This window comes from Macrobrachium nipponense, chromosome 14 (assembly GCF_015104395.2).
Source record: "Macrobrachium nipponense isolate FS-2020 chromosome 14, ASM1510439v2, whole genome shotgun sequence".
NCBI lineage: Eukaryota > Metazoa > Arthropoda > Malacostraca > Decapoda > Palaemonidae > Macrobrachium > Macrobrachium nipponense.
The window spans coordinates 55771145-55788563 of NC_087207.1; the positions used below are offsets into that span (position 1 = coordinate 55771145).

At 37.9% G+C, this 17419-nt stretch overlaps 2 protein-coding genes across 2 annotated transcripts in view; one reads left to right on the forward strand and one right to left on the reverse strand.

Annotated features, from left to right (window-relative positions):
• The window catches only part of LOC135226519 (retinol dehydrogenase 12-like), a 248483-nt gene that overhangs the window by 34977 nt on the left and 196087 nt on the right, over positions 1-17419 (reverse strand). The gene's annotated exons all lie outside the window — the stretch shown is intronic.
• The window catches only part of LOC135226011 (uncharacterized), a 50446-nt gene that overhangs the window by 24469 nt on the left and 8558 nt on the right, over positions 1-17419 (forward strand). Inside the window, exons 7-14 of the mRNA XM_064265489.1 lie at positions 75-198; positions 1115-1295; positions 2019-2136; positions 2380-2524; positions 3107-3292; positions 10119-10214; positions 10413-10512; positions 10765-10895. Coding sequence (XP_064121559.1) covers positions 75-198; positions 1115-1295; positions 2019-2136; positions 2380-2524; positions 3107-3292; positions 10119-10214; positions 10413-10512; positions 10765-10895 — 1081 coding nt within the window. The remainder of the gene's footprint in view (positions 1-74; positions 199-1114; positions 1296-2018; positions 2137-2379; positions 2525-3106; positions 3293-10118; positions 10215-10412; positions 10513-10764; positions 10896-17419) is intronic.

The window sequence follows — 17419 nt, forward strand, 5'->3', positions numbered from 1 at the left end:
ATATAACTCATGCTTACTATATAGATTTTCATTAACAATTTCTTATTATAAGGGGAAAACTTTTCCTCCTGCAGGAGATGATCGAAGAGCACAAAGAGTCCCTGAATCCTGACGACCCGAAGGACCTGATCGACGCCTACCTCCTGGAGATGAAGGACAGGGAGGAAAATCCGGGAGAGGCTGAGGGCGTTCGTCATGGTAGTTTCCTCACTTTTGTTTATCTTCACCTTTTATATTTATCGTCCTTCTATTCCTTGTTATTGTCCTTGCTTCGCTTAATCTGTTCACACACAAAACACATACACACGTATATATATATATATATATAGATATATATATATATATATATATATATATATATATATATCATACATATATATATAATACATATATATATATACATATCATATATATATATATATATATATATATATGTATATATATATATATATACATACATACATACATACATATATATATATATATATATATATATATATATATATATAATATATATATATATATATATATATATCTTCTTTCCCACCGTTATTCCCACATTATGGGGTCGGTTGACTTAGCCCCCCTCTACTGGCGTCTATTAAAGGCATCATCCTCCACCAAACCTCTTGTCTCTATATCTTCCTTAACTTTATCTCGCCATCTAATTCTCTGTCTCCCTCTCGATCTTCTTCCTCTAACAAGTTCCTTCCAAGCCATCTTTTAGGTAGGAGTTATCTACCTACTTTTACTTTTCCATAGAAACAAACTTTGAATCACCTCCATTAAGAAAAAGAGCTTTATAGAGCATTGCTTCCCTTTTGAGATGAATTCATTTGGTTTAAAGGAGTCTGCTTATGAGTCTCCTAAAGGTAAGTGTAAACGCACTTCACTGCAATGGTAGTTTATCAATTTCAGCAGCACCATGGGCCTAGCTAATTTACTGTGTTTTCACGTGATTCTCACAGACCTATCTTAGATTTTAAGGCTTCCAAATCTGACCAGCACCTCACCAAAGTCAAAAACATATTGGCTTTAACTTTCTGCGTTCATTAGTTGGTATATATGTTGCTTGATTATTTTGATGACGTTTTTTTTTTTCTGGACTCTGCAGAGGCTGACTTACGGGCCGTGCTCTTCGACGCGCTCTTTGCCGGCAGTGACACGACCTACAACACCATGAAGTGGATATTCCTCTACTTGGCGGCCCATCCGGATAAGCAGCGGAAGTTGCAAGAGGAGCTGGACAGTGCCGTCCCAAGTGGCACTCTCGTGACGCTGGAGGACAAACCCAGGTAGCTAAAAAAAAGAAAGAAAAAAAAAAAAAAGGTTCTTCGGTGTAATCGAGTTTTCTGTATAGCTTATAATCACGGCCACCAAAAATGTAGATCTATCTTTCGCCGGTCTCGGTTTAATTCTGTATGAGCCGCGGCCCAAGAAAATCTCAGCCGGCCCTTGTGGCCTGTGTTATTGCGTTGGCAGAAGCACGATCATGGCTAACTTTAACCATAAATATAATAAAAACTGCCGAGGCTATAGGGCTGGAATTTGGTATGTATGATGATTGGAGGGTGGATGATCAACGTAACAAATTGCAGCCCTCTAGCCTCAGAAGTTTTCTAGATCTGAAGGCGGGCAGAATAAAGTGTGGGCGGACGGACGGATAGGCAAATCCGGCACAATAGTTTTCTTTTACGGACAACTAAAAGATAAAGAGAGAGAGATAAAGGACGGGGTGTAGGCCTAACGCTCCTGTCTTGTGAAATACCAAACGTTATGATAACTGGGAATTGATTACCTATTTTTAATCCGTTGTCATTAGTACCATATCGCTGCAGATTTTTTCCCTTTATAATGAAGAGTCGTTAACCCTTACCCAATGCTTTTCTTTCATCCGGTCTTGAGACAGGCTTGTGTTCATGATCTGTTTCATAGTTGCTAATCCGGTCTTAAGACAGGCTTGTGTTCATGATTTGTTTCGTAGTTGCTAGATAACTGAATCTTCCCTCTGCTTCAAGGATTCCCTACACTGAGGCCGTAATCAACGAAGTCCTTCGCATGTCTAGTCTCACCAACGTAGGCCTACCTCACTGCCCAGACAGGGACATGGTTCTAGCTGGATATAAGATCCCGAAGGTAAGAATTATTTTCAGCAACATAATATATACCATTTACAAAAGTCTGATTTGTTCGCCCTTGCTTAAAGGCAAGTAGTAGTAGTTGAAGTAGGGATTAGATGAAGCCAGCCTTGTGCTGGCACAGGCTCTTGCTTTTCAGCAGCCTATAACGGAAGCTTGAATTTCAAGTCAATAACTGAAGTTCAAACACATGTTTTGATAATTGTAACATGGTTCGAATTCTTCTTTATTTTTCCCGTAGGGAAGTATGGTCACCTCAGTAACAGCGTCTATCCACTTCGATCCCAGGTACTGGGACCAGCCTGATTTGTTCCTCCCTGAACGCTGGCTTAGTCCAGAAGGAAAGTTCGTCATGAGAAAGGAAGGTTACCTGCCCTTTGGCACAGGTAAATAGCTAGGTACTTTATTTTCGCTGATGGCGAAAGAGGAATTATTCTCATTTGTGTTTCTTTGCATGCGTGTACAGATGTATATGTGTAGGCCGCCTGAGCGTGTATGCCGTCAAATAAACAACGTTGCAAGGGCTCTTCGAAGGCACAATGTAATCCATGACTGGTTACAAGTGTGGCAGAAGCAAGGTATAATGACGTAACAGTGTAGAGGAAGTTATTAACCAAATTCCCTAAGATGAAATCATTTTCAAAATGCCGATAAGCTGTTTATACATTGATCATTATCATCCCTGTGTAGGTTATTCCGAGATCCAGAGGCCTTCATCATTCTTTCACTACTTCTCTCTCTCTGTCTCTCTCTCTGTCTCTCTCACGGGAACAAAAAGAAAAAGCTATAATCCCATGAATATATTTCCATTCACAAACAGGTTGAGTCTAGTTTCCATCATTCAGTATTCACACGGAATTTAATACCACTTTCCAGACAAAAAACTCATAATTCATGTAGTTTATCATCTCCATTTACCAAGCAAAAAAAAACTCGCCATTCTCATGGAATTCCATTCCACCTTCCAGGTAAGAGATCGTGCGTGGGAGAGTCTCTCGCGCGCATGGAACTGATGATATTCACAGCCACCGTCATGCAGAATTTCACGATCAGTCCACCAGAGGGAAAGACCATCGACTTACTACCAGATTTCGACAACAGGGTCATTCACATGTCTAGGAAACAGGATGTCGTCTTTACCAGCAGGAATCTATGACTTGCATTGCCTAAACCCCACCCCCGCCCCCAACATCCATGGAAGTATAGATGTTTCTGCCCGAGAACTTGGTCTGTTACGAGTCTGTCTTTGGTCTACCTAGTCTCCGGACCTCCACGAGATGGTTAACTTCCGGGAAAAAATATTCGTAGTTAATTATTTGTTTTGATTGTATCATTATTATCGCTCATACATTCAAACACTCGTAAGTAGAAGAGTTCATAAATTGAATATTAACTGCTTTCACCTGTTTTATGTTCCTTAGTGTAGTACTTTTCTTTCAAATCGTATTGATTCTATCCACTATGATTAATATATTTTGGTGGTCCGGTAATAACTAACATTAATAAACAACAAAAATACATCCTTGACTTTTTTACAGTCTTCGAAGCAGTGTTGCTCGCGCTGGCATAAGGCCAGCTTAATCCAAAACCAAATTACTTGACTGGGGCTTTGAATTACCTGGGGTTAATTTGGTTTTAATCGTACTCCTAAAATTCAGGATGTTTTGGAAATTGTATGAAAAGACACACAAATACAAAATTAATCATATGGAAGGGGAACTCTCTCTCTCTCTCTCTCTCTCTCTCTCTCTCTCTCGAGCCAGCCAAATTACTATGACGGCTTGATATACTGCATAACATCATAGCTATATATAATATGATGTATACTTTTATGTAAAATAAGCTTAAAGAAGTTATAGATGCTAATGTAAATATTTGTCTGTGGCCAAATCCAGATAATGGATCTAGCGATAAGTTTCTGTCAGCGGAACAACAGAAGACAGTGACACACCTCTGCCAGACGCACGAAGCCTGGCAGCGTCAAAATTTGCAAGCTAGGATGACGAAGGAAGTTTTATGTGTAGGAAGCAGATAAACATATTATTCGTCCCTCACGAATTTTATGACTTGACTCTTGATCATTCATCCTCGCATGACTTGTCTTTCCTAAGCGTTTCTGCATTGAATACTCGATGAAAAACGCTGTCTCAGAAGATGAAACATCATTCATCCATTGAGAATGCAAATATTACTGTTTTGTTAGTTAATTATGGGCTTCCTGGCATGTCTATATCTTACCTTCTGTACCTACCAGTTCTGTATCTATTTTCTATTTTCTAGTCACTTTCTTTATGTTCTTCATTTATTTCTCCATCTCTCATTCTTCTTCCATCGATTTTTCTTCAACGAAAATATAGGTTTGTGTAAAGTCTCACGTGTGTGTTTTTCACTGCGCGTGTGTTAGACGAACTTACCTGTCAGGCATCACGTAGCTCAGAGACACCAGTAGGTATCTTAAACCTGTAATGAATCTCTTCAGAAGCCGAATTAAGTTAATCTTTTAAGCCTGAATAAATGAAAGGAGACTATACTTCCATAAAGAATTCAAAGATGTCTTAAGAACTGAAAATTACGCCATTTCTCAGAAGATATCTATCAGTTTCATTGCAGTTGAACCCACTGAAATGAACAGCTGTTCTGAGAGGCCCTAAACAATGCCAGAACTCTGTCTGGCAACGCCAATCCCACCTCTCAAGTTTAAGAGGGACAAATGACAAAGGCAAACAAGTCTATCAGCTTCAGCCCAGCTGTCAGGTCTACTATATAAAGTGTCTTTTCATGAACTTGTGGCAAAGACAAGTGGTCTACTATTTTCAGCCCAGTTCCAAGGTCTTGTAGACGAAGTGCCTTATCAAGAGCCTATGACAGAGGCAAGAATTTTCAGTTTCAGCTCAGTTCTAAGAAGAGAAGTGCCTTTTGAAGAGCCTGTAACAGGTGCAAGAACTCGATCCGTTTTAGCCTCGGGTGGGATTGTTATCCTGATGATAATTTTTTGCTTTTTTTTTGTTGATTTATCCAAAGTGTAATTATATATATATATATATTTATATATATATATATATATATATATATATATATATATAAATGAGATTGAAGGTGGTAATCTCTCTCTGATACGGTGGTTCAACGGTTCAATGACCTGAGTTACAAAATGGCTGCCAACTACAAGAAGAAATTATTTTTTAAAAAGCTCAAAGTGAGAGAGAGAGAGAAGAGAATAAGGCTTAGGAATTCTCTTCTACCCTTTATATCTCCAGGTTCTTGCAGCCTTCCCTCTCTTAAGGGGCGCTGTGGTAATGCACTGGCATAAGGCCCAGCCAAGAGACAAGAAAACAAAGAACTTGATAAAGATAAGGACATTGAACACAGAAAAATAATCACCTAACCGGAAATATTCACTGAATATGCATCTAAATATAGTATTAGTATTAAGCTGTACGACATTTGGGTATGGAATGCCCCAATTGCCAGCCAACGGGATGCTACAAGTGTTGCATGAATAGGCCGAGTAGCTACTTGCCGTTTTTACTATTATAGTGACTATCGGGCTATCCACACCGATAGTTCGAGTGAATAGTTACTACGCTGACGCAGAAAATATCGGCTACTTCTGTTGTTTGATTTCGTCGGAAGGAAAAGTCAGGTATGTTTTTGGAGAGTTTTTATTGGGTGTGGTCAGTACTTGTAGGGTGACCATATATATATATATATATATATATATATATATATATATATATATATATATATATACCTATATATATATATGTGTGTGTGTATGAATGTATGTGTTTATATATATGAATGTATGTATATATGTGTGTATATTACTCAGAAGATGAAGTCTATTCATACGGAACAAGCCCACAGGGGTGCCATTGACTTAGAAAGAAGCGATTTTATTTATTATTAAAGAAAAAAAAGTGATAAATGATAAATGTGTTATATATATATATATATATATATATATATATATATATATATATATATATATATATATATATAGTACTGGTAATCTTCTTAGGCACGAAGATATAGTAATGCAGTTGTATTCCACATAGGAAAATGAAAAAAGGTATATCTCAGAAAATGCCCACACAGTTTCGTCCTCCAATGGACCTCTTCTTGGAGCGTTTATTAATAAACGCTCCAAGAAGAGGTCCATTGGAGGACGAAACTGTTGGGCATTTTTCTGAGATATACCTTTTTTCATTTTCCTATGTGGAATACAACTGCATATATATATATATATATATATATATATATATATATATATATATATATATATATAATATATGTATATATATATATACATATATATATATATATATATATATATATGTGTGTGTGTGTGTGTGTGTGTGTGTGTGTGTGTGGTGTGTGTGTGTGCGTGCGAGTATCCTACTATATCTATATATATATAGAATATTATACATATATTATATATATAATTTAATATATATTATATATATATATAAACCTTCTAATTATAATTTTCATATACGATACTGGGATATTATTTATTTATTACGGTAAGAACAACACCCAAAAATGCAAGTCTAAGGACTGGCGGCAATGTTGGCATTCCTGATCTGATTGGGCGCCGCAGAGCTGTTACACTTTAACGCCCATATATGGATGGACCTTGGACAATGGGCGCATCCGTGATTCAGTGGCGAACGCCCTACACTGCTATAATATACTGGCATAGGTAAATATCCACCTAATTACGCAGCTTCTGAACCAAGATATAAGAGTATTCTGTTATGATAACTTCTTCGAAATTTACTTAAAACGAAATGCAATTCACTGTTTATAATATTTCTGTGAGTTTATTCGTTATGGCACTGAATTACTAAATTATTATCTTAATTTCCTTTTGTTACTGCATGTTGATGGCTCTTGAATCAAGGCAGCTTATAACCAGTGTGGAAACTGCGTGCAGTTATTCATCTTTTTATCTAAACTTGAACCATAAATCTTTATCAGTTTGCCAGTGTGGAACTTTAAATAATTACTTATTCAACTAAATTGGAACTTTACATATTTATCTGTTTATCGATTATAATGTTTTCTCGTGGAAAGCAGTGAACTAACGAATAATCATTTTTGTTATTGGTTAAACTCTCTCTCTCTCTCTCTCTCTCTCTCGTTACCATATCCACAAGCCTCCCACGCATCTCTCATGACTAACCAAGAATAAACGAAGAAGAAGAATAGTTAAGAATGAATACAGATCTAATCTATGACAAGCAGTTGAAAGCATTACCAATTCCCATCGGAGCAGTTAGCATTGGCCTTTACGAAACTTACAAGAAGTTCGGTTGTAAATTATACGTTACTCACAATACATAACCCATTTTAATGTGGGCATTCACACGCGAGTTAATGTTCACAATAAATGTAATTACGAATCATCCACACAGACACGCACACAAGCGCCTCGAATGCGTGATTGGTATGGTATTAGCGTCCCATCTCGGTGGTCGCGGGTTCGATTCTCGGCCATTCCATTGAGGAGTGAGAGATGTGTATTTCTGGTGATAGAAGTTCACTCTCGACGTGGTTCGGAAGTCACGTAAAGCCGTTGGTCCCGTTGCTGAATAACCACTGGTTCCATGCAACGTAAAAACACCATACAAACAAGCAAACAAACACAGACACACACATTCAACATTGTCCAGAAAGCAGGTGCCATTAAGCACTGCCGTCTCGTAACAAGATAACGTCATTACGTTACAGATAAGAATGGTGTCTACTTAGCATGCCAATGCCAACAAGCATAGCATTATATTATCCTGATAACCAGATAATTCAGAAGATTTTGACTGATAACCAGTCGCTATAACATTGTAAGTTTTTTTAAATCTTTACCGCTTCCAGACGACTTAACAGTCTGACTGGAACTTAGTTACCTTAATGATTTCTTTTCTTAAAACAAACAAATAAGGGAAATATATCAAAACTGTAAATTTCTTAATATTATTCTGTCCATATAAGTATAACATTGTTTCTGTGCGTCAATTTGTTAGGCCTGTTTATAGACATCTGTCATTATAGTTGCACATCCAAGCCCATAAAAGAAAACTGTCCATGGCGTCCCAGATTATGCCTACCCACATTTTCTCAAAGCCGACGGCCTATATATTTATCTTTTGACGCCACGTCATTGCACAAAACAGTTAATCAATTAACCATGATAACAGAGCTGATATGTGTAGTACATGAAGGTTGGTAAATTAGAACTTCAAGGAATAAAACGAGACATTATGGGATACTTCAGTGCAGTTTAGACCCGAGAGATCAAGTGTCAAAACAGATGACTAGTGACCTTGAAAGACTGAAGAGTACAGACGTCAGTGATGGCACAGCGCACACACACACATATATACAACCACACACCCACCATTATTCACAGGCTTCGCATTAACATGTAAGCATGAAAGAAATGCGGCCGTTATGGTTTGAAAGATGGCTAAAGAAAGTTAAAAATCTAACAACAGTTACAAAATTGGGCAGATTGGAATCCCTTTGGGACAGACCAGAACCGTCTTATTCAAAGTTCTTTAAAGATCTTCCATAACGAAAATTTTAAAGATTTTCAAAGATCTTGTGTATTACTTTTTATTTACGCGCCTGGTCGCATGTTAAGAACATTGATAATGATATAGAACAAATGTTGTCGAACTAAACAGTGTATATGTGACGGTAGTTACTCTACACAGCCCTAAGGTAACGTGCACCGATTTGGAGGCTGTAATTGGGAAAATAGAATTATATAAATTTCCTTACCTTGCTGAATGTTCTGTAAGTGGGTTATCTTATTAGTATATAATTTGGGAAAAAATTAAATTGATGTGTCCTTATATGTGTTTATTCTTTGCTAGGGGTTCTTATAAATTTTCCACCAATGTGTTTCTGGGCTCTTGGACTAATAAAACTTATTTCTTTGAAAGGCACTTTGTTGCAATTACGAGTTTGTAGGCACAAGGAAATTTTACTGGGTACGATACGATAGTCACTTCACTGTCTTTCGCACACCACACTTTGCACTTTCTCTCACTTCTGTTCTCTTCTTCTTCTCGGTTTTACTACCCCGCCACTCTGCTGTTCTCCCCTCGGTAACCCTCTGTCTTTTTTTCTTCTCTTATCTTCTCTTCTGTCTTTCTCTCTCTCTGTCTGGCCTTTTTATTAGGATGATATCTTCTTAGCACCGCCTTTGGATTTTTGGATTTTGACTGGGTGTGGCATCTTCTGAAAGACTTCTTGTGTCTTAGTGGCTACAGACTTTATACAAAACCGCCTTCCTGTCAATTCTTCTATAGTGATTCATAGACTCTAAATTAGGAAACGCCTCTTGTTCATGCCCTGGCTTTTTGGGGGTGTATCCCTGCTGAGACACATTTCTGGGGTGTCCCATGACCTGGCACTCACGGCTTTGATTTGTCAAGACTCGATGCCTACTCTTGGAAAGGGTGGAGCCAAGATTTTCACACGATCCACCTTTGAAACAAGGAAGCCTTGAGTTTCCCTCGGTTATATTAAACAGAAGGCCCTTGAAAAGGTCCAACCTTACATTAATTCTCCGACACTCGAAGTGTCACAAATGTTGGGCGGGCCAAAAGAGTCACTTAATCTTCGGAGATGAGGCTTACAGAGTTTTGGGGAGATGGAAACCAGATGCCTGACGGCTAAAGACCTGGTCGTTTTGGAGTAACAAGATCCTTTCTTAAAAATCATTATTCATTCCCTTTCCCATTTCCGTGCCATTCTCTCAGTTCTTTGTAAGTTAATGCCTTTTGGAATAATTTCCTTAATTCCTTAACGACACTGTAACATATATATGGTTTATGAGAGGTTTTACTGGCTGCCTGAGAGCACAAGAGCCCGTGCTGGTACAAGCCAGGCTTTTTCTAGAACGAACGAGTGTTCTGTCTATCTATTTATCTATAATATTCTATATGAAAATCACCTCTATTGCAGTTCTCGCGAAGGAGATGCTGATCGAATTTTTTTTATTGGTGACTTCCCTGGTCCTCCTCTGGGTGGCGTTGAGGAGGCCCTCTGGGCTACCTCCTGGTGAGTTCAGATCTAACAGGGAACCCTCGGAGGGTTACTTAGTGAATTTATTTATAGAATTTTGTCAAATAGTCTACCCATTCTTGAGATACAAGTAAAAACATTTTTCTTCTCAATCAAGTTGACTAAGGGAATCATCTTAGTACCTTGGTGTTGGTTCTAACAGTAGTCTAGTCATTACTACTGTCTCTTTTGCAGGACGATGGGGTCTGCCTGTGATCGGCTACGTTCCTACGAGTGGCAAATACATCGACGACGTCCTGAAGGACTTCCAGAAGGAGTTTGGTGACATATATATGTGAGTCTTACCAGCCAGACTACACTTTCTCCCTTTTTATACTGTGAGAGTCAGTAATCCTAGACCTACGCTGCTTGGTGTCTTATTTCCCCTCCATAGTCAAGCTCTGAAACTCTTTGCCTTTCTAGTACTTCTTTTTTCTTTGTTTCCAAGATTTTCCTGGCCCCTTACTCTGCCATAAATTGATCATTGCATATATTACCTGATTTTCCTCACCTGTGACCAATTAAGTTTCAAGCAATTATTTTGCAGATGGAAATTTGGAAGCAGACTTCAAGTCTTCATACACGATTACCATTTAATCAAGCAGGCTTTTGGGAGTCCAGATTTCGTCAGCAGGCCTGACATGGAACTGTTCAAAGCCTATGAGGATGATATTTATGGTAAGTGTCTACCTTTTTCGTGCTATGTACAGCCAGTTCCCAAAGCGGTGTCGCCCCGACAGGCTTGGCTCGGATTGATCATGCCCTTCTTGCCCTGAAAGTGGCTCACGTTCAAACAACCGATGCATAGTTAGAGTAGTTCGAATAGGAGGAGGAGCGAAATTATGGTAATCAGGCAAAGAAATGAGGTAATGAATGAAATATATATAGACAAAGAGAGAGAGAGAGAAGGTGGAGGGGGGAGGGTGAGATATAATAAGAGTACAGGGACGGTAACGAAAGAATTGCATACAGTGTATGGAGAGAGAGAGAGAGAGAGAGAGAACTTTTATTCCTGTTTAGTTATTAATCTGATCGATATATTTGAGACCATCTGCTTTAATAAATATGTTACCGTATGTATTTTGGAAAATAATTATGAAATCTTATCACATCGTATTGTTTTCAATCGTTATCATATTGTCTATATAAAAAGCCTTAAATATTGTTGGAACTGATTATTCATATTACTGTTATTCAGACGGTATTATCCTCCATTTCATAATCCTATAAGCAGCTGTATTCTCTCTCTCTCTCTCTCTCTCTCTCTCTTATATCACCTGAGTCCACTATTTGGATTATGGTAAACGTTTGATATGTTATTTGGATGTGACCAAGGATCACAAAACCATAAATGGCTACTTTACCAACTTGGGCTTGCCTGCATCTGTTTTTGCCCTATAATTACCTGCATTACCAATAATATACACACCAGGTTTTGTTACCGTGGGTTGTATGATTCATCAAAGCATCAATTTTACAAGGATAATATTTTATTAATCCATCCTAAGAACACATTACTAGGTATACTCATCTAGTACAGGATTTGGATGCTATTATATTACATGAAAAAAATAGTTAAATAACATAGGTAACGGGTAAGAATTCAATTAAATTCGTTACATGAATATTTCATTGCATGTAAAAATAAAAATAAACTATACTTAATGTGCAACTTCATACACCTTGCGAGTATGAATACGTATATCTACATCTACGTATATTAATGACCTCGTTAAGCGGGTCCAACCACCGCGGGCGTCTATTACCTCGTTCAGGCGGGTTGGCATGGAGGCTACGAGGCGTTCTCAAATGTTTGGTCAGCGTCGCACGGATTCCCATACATCTCTCACTGATCGGTCACTAGTATCGCATGTCCGTTCTGGTCCCATTATTATTTCTTGTTTCATTATCCCCCATTGATTTTCTATGGGGTTGATATCACAGCCTTTGGCAGGCCAGTCCATTACCTGAATTTCAGGGTGCCTCCTGCACCACTCGATCACAATGTGGACAAAGATGATGGTTTCGTTGTCAGGTTTTGTCATGGCTCTTACTGTTGGCAGCATCACATCTTGTAGAAGTAATACATATTCCCTGGCATTCAACTTGCCGTTCACCCTTACTAGTTCCCCTAGGCCGTGACTCGACATCCAGCCCCAGTAATTAACTCCAACCCTGCCGCTCCTGGCTCTCTTGAACGTTGCTAGCATCATATCTTATGCCGATGCGTCGCCAAACATGCCTTGCTGTGGCCTCCGCCGACGTAAAGTAAGTGTAGATCATTGTAATTACTGAATAAACCTCCACAAAGGTTGCGAACACACGACTGTCAAGACCACGGGCGTTATACAGATCGTGTATGGCTGTGTGGCACGTTACCTCGTAGGAAAACAGGGATTCTTAAAGCAACCGATAGTAACAGTCATTAACCAGATATACGAAGACGATTTTTCCTCAGTTCGACACCAAATTTCTCTCATACTTTTTCTTTTTCGTATTATTGCTTCAACCTCCTTCAAATTGTACCAACTCTCTCCCACCTTGCTATCCAACCTCTTATCCTCCTTTCACTGTCATGATTCCTGGGGAGGAATACCATTGCTAGGATTGGAATTATTTTCGAAACCAATTGTGGGGGCTGTGGTTGTCTAACCAAATACCAGAGTGTTTGGACCATAAGAATGTCAGTATCTTTTTATTGGCATGTGGAACTATCTCAGTACAAAAATTGGCCCTCGCACGATTAAAGTGGGGATGATTGTATTCCTGAAATGCTCTCAGTCCTATCAAGCAGGTTGACTTACACTTGAGCCACCCTAATCATGGTGATACTACCGTCCCTTCGGGGTAGAGTATGGAGTGGACATTCGGGAGTCAGCTCACACTGGTGTCATTGGTAGTGAAATTAATCTCATAGAAGGCTAATGAGGTTTCTTTTAAGGTGACAGGCAGTCTGAAAATTTTCTTCCTCTAAAATATTCGTCCCCCCAAACCCCCCAACCCCGCCCCCCCCCCCAAAAAAAAAAAAAAAAAAAAAAAACCCCCCCCCCCCCCAAAAAAAAAAAAAAAAAACTAATATTGATGATGTTTCCTCTACCCCTGGATCCTATGGCGAACCCCAGACACTGTTGACGACCTCTGCCAACATGAGTAAGGAAAACCCTGTTGACGGCCTAGGCAATAACCAGGATCACTCCACTAATAAAGGATCACTCCACCTAGAAAAAAAAATTTATACCAACCCACAAGGAATTTAAAACGCTATGGCGATAATATAGTAATAAAAGCTGGCAATGAGACTCAAAACAGTATTATTAAATAATTTTACATCCTCTTCTACGGATAATATTTTGAGTGTCTTTCCCCACCACACCCTCAACCATGCAAAGGGAATAATTTATTGTGGTGATCTCTGTGAGTTTTCAGAAGAGGCCATACTGAAGAGGTGCCCACCTACTGTTAAAAAACTAAAAGGAAAAAGCAATGCCATCTTATTGGTGTTTTCCACACCATATCTTCCTGACTATATCAAAATTGGACACTTAAACATCCATGTCAAAAAATTTCACCCAAGGCCCATGCGGTGTTATAGGTGCTGTGATTTCGGCCATGTCAGTGTCAGATGCACCAATGAGAAAAGATGTTGAACTGCTCAGTTCCATGATCTCTCTTCTGAGTGCATAAGAGAAGTTTTATTTCCATTGTAAGGGAGTTCATTCTCCGAACTCTAGACAATGTCACCAATATATAAAGTGGAACAGGCTCTAGTTGAAACAGTTAATAATGAGCATATTACCTTTGGAGGCACCAGGAAAAAACTCTTGGGAAATAATAATACCAGAGGAATAACTTATTCAAGTATTTTATCCAGTCCACGTGATTCGACTTATGGTTTTTAAAACGGTGCTTTCTTCCACAAGACCTAATTTGCAGAATCATAGCCTCTCCAACTCTTCTTCATCGAGTTACCCTGGACTATATTATTCTTGTACTAATGCAGCTACGCCTCATTATTCATTTCAACATAAGTATACCAATAGAATAAATGAAAATGCAAAAAGCAATGACACTCAAAACGATAAAAATAAACAAGAAACTCTTACGCCAATACAAAACTGATTTGGGATACTCAGCACTAAGGAGACTTCCAAAGATATAGAAGATCTCTCCGAAGTGGATATGGTTGATCTTGAACCCCAAAAATCTAACCCTGAGAGAATAATAACGGGTCCTTGAAAATGCAACCCTTCCAAAATAAAATTTAAAAAAATCTAATAAAGAAGAATGTTTGGGTGAACCTGAAGAGGTTTCTTCTAATGTTCTTATGGAGGAAGATTTGTTGGTTGAAGTACCAAATCGACTTGTTGAAGAAACAGATACATTGCCTCAACTCCAAGTCACTGAATCTGAACTTAATATAACAATTAATGAAGCCATTAAACATGTGGTAAAGGTCGAGGCCCATAAGAATCCTTCTGATACGCAAGTAACAGAAGAAAATCCAATTACCAATGCACCCCTCGAAGAAATAAATCTTTCTCCAGTTATAGGCATAACTGGGAAATCAATGATTTCTCACAAAACAACCGAGAATAAAACTGCCCACAAAATCTCTTGCGAGTGCAATGATTGCTTCTTATCTGAAATTAATGATATTAAGAACATGAATATACACAAAATTAATAATGTAATCGATAACTTTGTCAAAAAAATAAATAGAATGAAAACCAATATGGTAAACTAGACACACACTGTTCATTTTGAAAAATTTATAGAAAAACCTAACCATAATCCAAATGATAATAAAGCAAACCATAATCAAAGTAAACATCGGGAAGTAATATTTAAAGAATCGAAACCTAATAAAAAAGTAATGCTAACGCAGTTAAACAGAAACCTAACTCTGATTCATTAGGAAATGCTATATACATTCATAACAAAGTAACTGACGATGCCATGACAATTAAAACTTCAGTTTCAATTATCTGGAGTTAAATTACATCTGAATGATAACACCTTTAGTGTTTACAATATGTATAATCAACCTTCTTGCAATTATGATCTGTAAAATATACCCAAAGATTTGCCAGATATGCAAGAGGATTTCATATTAACTGGAGACCTCAACGCCCGCAATCCCCTTTGGGACACGAATTGAGTTAGTGTTGATACAAATGGTTCCAAGATTGAACAAATAATAAATGATCGTAACCTCTGTATATTAAACGAGGGAGATATGAGCACTTGCTATTCAAAAACTCATGGAACATATTCATCAACAGATGTAACTCTGTTCCAACAATACTATTGATAGGTTTGAATGAAACGTCCTAGATGACCTATATGGCAGCGGCCATTTCCCTATTTTGATAACCATGTTTGGACATACACCAACTACTCGTATTCAACGTTATAATACAAATAAAGCTGACTGGGATAAGTTTAAATTTTATACGGGTCAAATGCCTCCTTTCAATTATTCACTCACAAGATCAGGATGAAACAAATGATTTCTTCGAAAACTTCATCACAAAAGCAGCTGACAAATCTATGCCTCTGACGAATGCCCGACCAATGAGACACTCGGTTCCTTGGTGGTCAGAGACTTTAACCCAATTAATGAATGAAACGCATGCAATGAGAAGAAAATTAGAAACCTTAAAAAAAACATTAAAAAATTTGAGTACTGGTCCCCTAATACTGGGAAATACCATAAACAAACTCGTTGATGTAGCCATAGAAATCAGTATTATGAAACCATATTTTAATAAGATATCTGCTAAATTCAGAAACGGACCAATAAAATGGAAGATAAATTCGTGGCAAAAATATGTATCCAGTATATCAGAAACTACTTCAATGCAAAAAGTGTGGCAGAAATTTAGAAAAATTAATGGCTCGCATAGCAGACCTGCCAGACATGCATTAATGCATAATGGCTCGCTAATTCATGATACAAAGGCAATATCTCAAAATGTTTATTGGACGCAGTATTGAGAAAAACATAAAAGCAGTCAAAATAATTTATTTGATTCCCACTTTCGATCCACTAAGAGAAAAGATGAAGCAATTCCATTGAATTTTGATACAGTGGAAGATATCTTCTACAATAAAAGATTTACTACAGAGGAAATGGAATTTGCATTATCAAATTGTAGATCAACGGCCCCTGATAAAGATAATATAAATTTTGATATGATAAAAAAATCTAGCCCCTTTGGGTAAGGCCTATCTATTAGATTTTTATAATCATCTTTGGACATAACATCTATTTCCAAAGGCATGGAAATTACTGGAAAAAATGGTAAATTATATATTGAACCGGCATTTACGTAGTGACAACATTTCATCAGCTTCAAAATTTGGCTCTCAAACAGAATGATCCACCTTGGCCTCTGTCACACTTGGAAAATTATATCCGTAGAGGTTTTGAACGAAAGGAAATCACAGTAGCCATATTTTTTGACGTCCAGAAGGTATAAGATACTATTTGGAGGCATTCAATACTAAAATCCTTACATCACAACAGTTTTCGAGGACACCTTCCTATTTTTATTAGAACTTTTGTTAGTGGAAGAACATTCCAAACTCGCATAGACAATATGTATTCAGAATCTTTCAACCTTGATTGTGGTGTACCCCAGGGTAGTGCTTTAAGTGGAACTATTTTTGCATTAGGAGGTAATGGCATAGTTGCTCAAATGTCACAGGGAGTGAAAAGTAGTCAGTATGTGGACGACTTTGCAATACACTAATCGTCAAATAATCTTCGTCACTTATAAAGAATTCTGAATAACGCTACTGAAAAAAGTCAAGCAAAAATAGCAGATGGAAGCAAAACCAGGATATAAATCTCACATTGGGCGACGCTCAAATCCAATTCCAGGATAAGGTAAAATTTTTGGGACTAATATTCGATACCCACCTCAGTTGGAAAGCGCACATATCATACATCAAATCGAAATTTAATAATGCTCTCAACCTCATACAATATGGGGAGCAAAGAGATCAACTCTACTGATGATCTATGAAGCATTAGTCTTATCTAGAGTAGATTATGGTAGCCCAATATATGGATCAGGATCTAAAGCTACCTTAAAGTCTTTAGATCCAATATATACTCGAGGTCTTAGTCTTTGCAGTGGAGCATTTAGATCTTCCCCTAATATCTCAGTCTTATGTGAAAGTGGGGAGCAACCTTT